The sequence below is a fragment of the Dendrobium catenatum genome, unplaced genomic scaffold, assembly GCF_001605985.2.
Source record: "Dendrobium catenatum unplaced genomic scaffold, ASM160598v2 fragScaff_scaffold_621, whole genome shotgun sequence".
Lineage (NCBI taxonomy): Eukaryota > Viridiplantae > Streptophyta > Magnoliopsida > Asparagales > Orchidaceae > Dendrobium > Dendrobium catenatum.
Window position 1 is genome coordinate 23927059 of NW_021319083.1, and position 6996 is coordinate 23934054.

The 6996-nt window shown below is 36.6% G+C and overlaps 1 protein-coding gene and 1 non-coding gene across 2 annotated transcripts; one reads left to right on the top strand and one right to left on the bottom strand.

Moving 5' to 3' along the window:
- Window positions 1-416: 416 nt before the first annotated feature.
- On the top strand, window positions 417-522 carry LOC114579749. Its single transcript, XR_003700916.1, has one exon. It is a non-coding gene; the product is annotated as a small nucleolar RNA R71 (small nucleolar RNA).
- Window positions 523-4197: 3675 nt separating this feature from the next.
- Window positions 4198-5650, bottom strand: LOC110098074 (pentatricopeptide repeat-containing protein At1g61870, mitochondrial-like). Its single transcript, XM_020824782.2, has one exon. The coding sequence runs from the start codon at window positions 5625-5627 to the stop codon at window positions 4344-4346; it is 1284 nt and encodes a 427-aa protein (XP_020680441.2). The 5' UTR covers window positions 5628-5650; the 3' UTR covers window positions 4198-4343.
- Window positions 5651-6996: the final 1346 nt, after the last annotated feature.

Sequence of the window (6996 nt, forward strand, 5' to 3'; positions counted from 1 at the left end):
TTTGGAGCATTTTTCAATTATGTCTGTTAGAAAATTTGTTCAAGAATGGATGTTTGATTATAAGGGTATCATTATTGAGGGTGATAATCATAATGTCATCAATTTGGTTCAGAGGTTGTTGAATAAAGATGATCAAGGAGGACTATCTAAAGCAAGAAGATTTATCTTTTCTCAAAGATTTCAATCAAGTTCTTTTTTCATTTTGCAAATAGGAATTGCAATAAGTTAGCAGATTGTTGTGCTAACTATGCTCGTTCTATATATATTTTTTTTGATGACTTAAGTAGTAATAAGATTCCTCCTCCGTTTATTTCTTTGTTAAAGGAGGAATGTGATTGTGGATCAATCACTTAGTAGTTTGTAATTACTTTTTTAATAAAATTGCTTTATGCATTCCTTCAAAAAAAAAAAGTAGAAGGGTGTGATAGAACATTTCCTAAAGAGTTCTTTAAATCTCTCCAATGATTCATAAATAGACTCATCATTTAACTCGATAAACAAAGTGATGTTATTTTTAAGCTTAGTAGTTTTAGATAGTAAAACATATTTAGGAAGAAATTTATGTTCAATTTCATTCATATTTATTTTTGAGCCTAGGAGCAATAAATTTAACTACATTTTAATCTTATCCTTAAGTGAAAATGAGAACAACATAAGTATAATAACATCATCATTAGCTGTATGAAAATTAGGGTGTGCTAGTGATGTTCCCCAAACTAAAAGTTTTGCACCATCTGGATTACTATAAGTTTTAATTTAAAATTATTAGGTTGAATACTAGGTTTGCTTATACTTTGATAAGTACCTTCAACCATAAGGTAGGTTTGTGTATTTCCTAAGCAATCTAAGTCGATTATATTAAGGAATTTGTTCAACCATTTTAAAATTTCCTTTGAAATTTTTTAGTTTTCCTTCTTTTTTTTTCTTAAATTCTTTTTTATTACAGTGTAAAATAGTTCTTATGATTATTTAGTGCTACGCATGCAATAGTAAGCAACACAATAACAAAAAAATAGAAAACTAAAAAACAATAGATTATCAATAAGCAAAGCAACACTAAACAAATAAATTTTGAAAAGAAAACTATACTAAACTATCTATGGGTTCAACAATATAAAATGCACAATAAGAAATAATTAATATTAGTCCCTCGCAATGATGCAAAAAATTTGACAAGCAATTTATTTTGGCTTTGCAAATAATGCAAAGCTTCATGTTTTAGCTTACACACACTATTGATGTCACTTAAGATGATTTAATTTTAAATGTAAGGTCTGTTTCATGCAAATGCACGTACGGTACCCAGAAATATATTGATAAAAAAGGTGTTGATCCCACGATGAACAAACTAGAAATTCTTAAGTTCACTTTTATATTGCATAGTCAATTAAAAAATTTATCTAGCCTTATGATTTAAAAGGTGTTGCATATTAAATTTAACAAGTCTAAATTTTAGGGAAAAATTTTACTATTTTTAAAAATTATGAACATATAATATTTAAAAGTACACGATTGCATCGAGTGGCATTCTACCTATTGTTGTTGTGGATCAAAGCTTAAGTACTCATTGTCTCTATCGAGCACATTAGAATATTAGCTAAGATCTCTCCTAACTGCAATTATTCTTTCTTCTTAAGAACTTATAATTTTAATCACCATATGTCTATATTATGGCCAAACTATATTTTAAAATATCTAATTATTATTCAATTAATCCGTTGATGTTCTATATCACACTAAATTTTAAGTTTATGAAGGCTTTTACATAAATCAATTGGAACGTGGAGAAATTAAAAACAACATAAATACTTTAAAGATTAAACCTACCCTAAGCAACGAACTTTTATTTGGTCTGGTGAACATACGTAGTGCTACGTTCGGCCGACACTAAGATCGCAGGCACAAAACGAGAAATACCGAGCAATACCAACAATAACGAGAAATACCATTATGTGAAGATAAAATAACCGAGTAATACCGAGTAATCCCAAAAAATACCGAATTTTTTCTAGAAAAACTCGGTATTTTTTTTGGGATTACTCGGTATTGCTCGGCATTACTTGGTATTGGTCTTCACTGAGCAATATTCCTCGTTATTACCAAACAATACCTAGCAATACCGACCAAATACCGAGCAAAAACCGAGTAACAATCCTCTGACCGAACGTAGAGTTACGTCCGGTCAGAGGACGTAATAAAAGTTCGCAACGAACGTAGAGCTACCTAAGCAACACATGCCTTTCAAATAATCATAAATTCAAAGAAAATATTTCGCCATATATGGAGATGAGGTAACACATAACAAACATTTTATTTTACTTAATAAATAACAAAATACAAAATCAGCACAAGATAAATAATGTAAAGCAAGGTTTAGATGTCCCAAAATTAAAATACAGCTCATTTGAACTTCTCCATTTTGATCCACACCAATGCAACACTACAAGTACAATCTACTCCCTCTCAAGACAACCCTCTCACCCACGAACAATTATTAGGTCCGTACATCAGAAATAGCTCTACATCCGAAGGCCAATAACATGTCGCCACATGCTCTTACTCTTTACCGCATGGCCCGACGACCCGATCCTGACCGGAACCCGGTATTGCTATGATCGCGTATTGATAGGTATTGCTCGGTATTGCTAGGTATTGCTTGACAATAACGAGAAATACCGCTCTGTTAAGACCAATATCTAGCAATACCGAGCAATACCGAGTAATACTAGCAAAATCGGGGTATTGCTCGGTATTGCTAGGTATTGGTTTTGACATAATGGTATTTCTTGTTATTGCCGAGCAATATCCCGGTCTGCACAAATCAGCGAATACATAGTAATCCCAGGTCCAGTCTGAGTCGAGTCGTCGGGCCGCGCGGTAAAGAATAAGAGCACGTGACACCATTTTACTAGCGTCCGAACGTAGAGCTACGTCAGGACACCAGACCTAATAAAAATTCCACACCCACACACAAAAAGACTCCACACTATGCTAGCCTCTCAATATGATGCCTAAGGTTCCTATTTATATATTTCTTCTAAATAAATGAACTAGTGACATGGCGCTATCTTAGTGGCGTTGCAACTGGACGAAAGCATCATACAGTTCACTATCCGTCGCTTGGGTTCACTAGTCAACTGTTTCCCACCTTGGCACTGGGTGATTCTCCACTGCAGCGCTCCGTCTACCATTGCGACATTGCTTGAATAGCACATCAACACTAAGCTCTATAATCCATTTCTATAAGCTCTCCAATCCATTTCTGAAAGCTCTCCGTTGTGTTGCTAGAATGAACTTTGCACTTCGGTGTTGGCTTTACACTGGCTTTATAGCAATGCGATGTTGGTTCTAAATTTTTTATTGTTTTCTTGCACAAAACATAAATATTACAAGCGCAAAATATCCTAATAAAAGTCATTTGCAATTAATAATTTTTATATTATCACTTAGTTGTAGTGTCCCTCTTTAGTAGTTGCGGATCTGCATGATGAGCATTGGTTGCATTATAGAAGAGCTGAGCCAAGAATCAGGCAGATGTTGCGTTAGTGCAAATTATGATGCTTGTAAGGTCCCGTTCACAAGAAACTGGAACATGTAGCGGATACACGGAAGATCCAGTTTACAAGAAACTAGGCAAATTTTCATCAAATTTGAAAGGTTAAAAAGTGGCGCTTATCCAGTTTGGAGAACAGTGAAGTATGAAGTAAAGTTTAACGGTAGTGTTGAAGTTTAACAAGCACAAAATCACTTTCCTTAAATTGGATGTCTTGACATTTCTTATCTCCATTCTATTTCATTCGATATTGGGTGCACTGTAGATTTAGACGAAGTTGGCGAAGAACTAATCTCTTAATTTGTGCATCAAGATATGCATGTCATCATAGGAAAGGGATCGACCTAAGTACAGGTTAATGGGTGGTGGATGGTGAACATACAATACTTGAAAGAGTGGCATGGCAATACCTGAATGGAAAGAGGTGTTATAGGCCAATTCCGTTTGTCCATCGAATTCGGGGTGATAAGCTGAATTGAAAAAAAGCTTTCAATTGATCTTTTTAAAAAGGGTGCACCAAAAGGTGCTAATGAATAGAAGATCATGGTCCGAGATAATAATTTGGGAATTCTATAGAGGAAGCAAAATTCGGAAATGAAGTATCACCATCAATGAGCTCAAAAGAAAAGATAACAGCAAGAAAATAAAAAATAAAAATTTTCAGGTAAAATCACTTCATTCGAAAGCTAAAAAGTAATTTCAAGTAGGTGACACCATCACACGTTAAAATATGGAACTCAATAAAAACAAACCACTGGAGAGTCGTATGGCTCTATCAACTACAAAACCCTCAAAAAGCAAACTCACCCTCAGCATTTTTCCATGCCTCAATGGAATCACCTTTAACAGCTCTCCTCATTTCTTCTACTACATTCTTGGCTTCCTTCACATTGGAATTCTTGATCAATCCATGGATCAATCCTTTCACAGCTTGAAATGGAGGCACCCATTTCTTACTCAAGCACAGGTTACAGATCTCCAAAGCAGAATCAAATTCAGCTTTCTCAACCAAACAACCCAGCAAAACTATATAGGTTGTATAATTTGTAGAGGCTACACTGCTATCCCTGTTCTTCATTACATGTATCCTTCTGAAAACCCTCATTGCTGAGCATGCATCCCCTTCATTGCAAAACCCATCAATTAAAGTATTAAAGCTAAAAACGTTTGGGCAAATGCCCTTTGAAACCATCACATCCAAAAGCTCCTCCGCTTCAAAGGTCCTTCCTTTACTGCAAAGATGAGCAATTCTACAGTTGTAGGTTGATACATTAGCATCCATCTTCTTTTTTGTTAACTCCTGTAGAAGCTCCTCGAATCCTTCCTCCTTCTTCTCTTTTAAATAGCCATTCAAAACCATATTATACGAATTGATATCAGGCATAAGATCACTTTGCGGCATTTCATCGAGCATGTTTCGGGCGGCTACAACGTTGCCATCTTCACAAAGCGATCGTAGAAGAATATTACAAGAAGCTATTCCCGGAGCAACCCCAAGAACTCGTTCGGCTTTCTTGAATGTTTCAAGAACGCGCGCATGCTGACCGCACTTGAGGAGGGCGCTGAGGAGGGCGCAAAGGGAGCGCTCTGAGCGGCGAACTGCAATGCGGTCAAAGGTTGAAGCGGCGTGATCAGGCATGGAAGCTCCGCCGTATAGAGAAATGATGCGCATAAGAAAGCCCTCTGATTTGGGGGTGGAGGAATTTGTGATCTGGTGTTCGAGGAGAAGCTCGATTAGGTCGGGACGGCGAGCTCGAGCAAGCTTTTGGATTGTGATCTTGTAGATGACGCGGTCTCCGTAAAAGAGTGGTGTCGTGGCGGCAGATTTGAAGAGATCGACCAAGCGGTCAGGGTTTGATTCTTCGCGGATGGAGGATTTGATGCGGGAGATCGTGGCAGCGCATAGAATGGTGGAGGGGAGAGATGTATCAGTGGTGGCGGCGGCGTTGGAGAAGGGCCGAAGAGAGCAGGTGAATCGAGAGTTTTTTCTTAGTATGTTGGCCGCCATGGGAGGGAACAGGAGAGGTTTTTTTTTTTGGGAGCCGGGTTGGTGCTGAAAGTGTGTGTGAACCATGAAAAATTATTAATGGTTATTTGGTATGAAATAAAACGGGCTTAGAAGAATTTTAAATGAAGAAATTTAAAAATCATTGATATTTGACTTGAAGAAAAAAAAGTGAAAGAAAATTTTCAAATATTTGAAATGTACGTTTAAAGTTGTTTTTAATATATTTGATGCTTATTTTCTGAGAAATTCTAAATGCAATGCAATAGTAAAGCTTCATTTGTTATTGTTACTCTCTGGCCAACATCTGCCATCTTCAGCTAGTACATTTTTTTTTTGTACATAAAGTATAATTTAGGTTGAATTCTAGAGGGAGAAGCTCTCGTTAGATTCTAGAGAGAGAAAGGCCTAGTTTCAAAAATTTTCAAATTTTTGCATTTCCGGTTTTTTCTCCTTGGATTTCGGAGGGAGAAATGACATGGCGGCGGATGGCCACCGGCCGGCGATGGCTTCGACTGTGAAAGCATCAGCTGTAGGCGGAGTGGTTATGCAAAATAAATCTGACCAAGGGCGATTGGTAACTGGGATTGATCTTGAGGTTGAGGAGGTACGCAGGCGAGATTGAAAGGTGAATTAATCATTTCTAAAAAGGTTGATTTTCATTCTAAGAAGGTTAAGACTGTCGAAGGCATAGGTAAAAACATTTCTTTGAATGTTGAATGTAAAACTCCACAAAGTGTGAAATTGAATGGATTTTCTCCGAATAAATCTTTTGACTTGAAACTTCAGCGTCTGGTATGAAAATTTTTGTGAATAGATATGCGAATTCAAATGCAATCTCTGTTTATGATAGCGAGATAAATGTGAATTCTTTGGATCTAACTAATAAAAATATTCATAATAACATTAAGATGGTGAGGGATCCTTTGGAGAAAACTATGGGGAGCAGTGAATGCGCTGCTGATCCAGTGACTGAGAAAATGTCTGAAGACATTGATGATGGTAGCAGGATGAATAATCCGTGGAGTAAGAAACCTTATAACAAATTGAATTTCAAGAGGGAGGATGTGGGGTTATCTGAGGATGGAAAAGCTTTTAAGTTAGTTGAATCTACAAAAGTTTTGAATGCCAAAAAGCTAGAGTATTCACTGGTTGTTATGGTGTTTGGCAAAGAAGTTCCTTCTCATGTAGTTGCTTGGGAATTGAGAAGACAATGGGCTCTCCATGGACAATTTCACTTTACAACCTTAGGAAAGGGTTGGTATTTATGTTCTTTCAAGACATTGGAAGCAATGGAAGGAGTGCTATCAGATGGCCCTTGGTTTGTAAATGGTTACATTGTGGGAATGGAAAAGTGGGCAATTGATTTCTCTCCTGGATCAATGAAAGGATTAACTTCTCCTTTATGGATTTGAATGCCACAATTGCCTCTTCAATG

Excerpts from the sequence above, each read along its gene's own strand:
- LOC110098074 (XM_020824782.2), bottom strand. The coding sequence starts at position 5,627 with ATGGTTCACACACACTTTCAGCACCAACCCGGCTCCCAAAAAAAAAAA.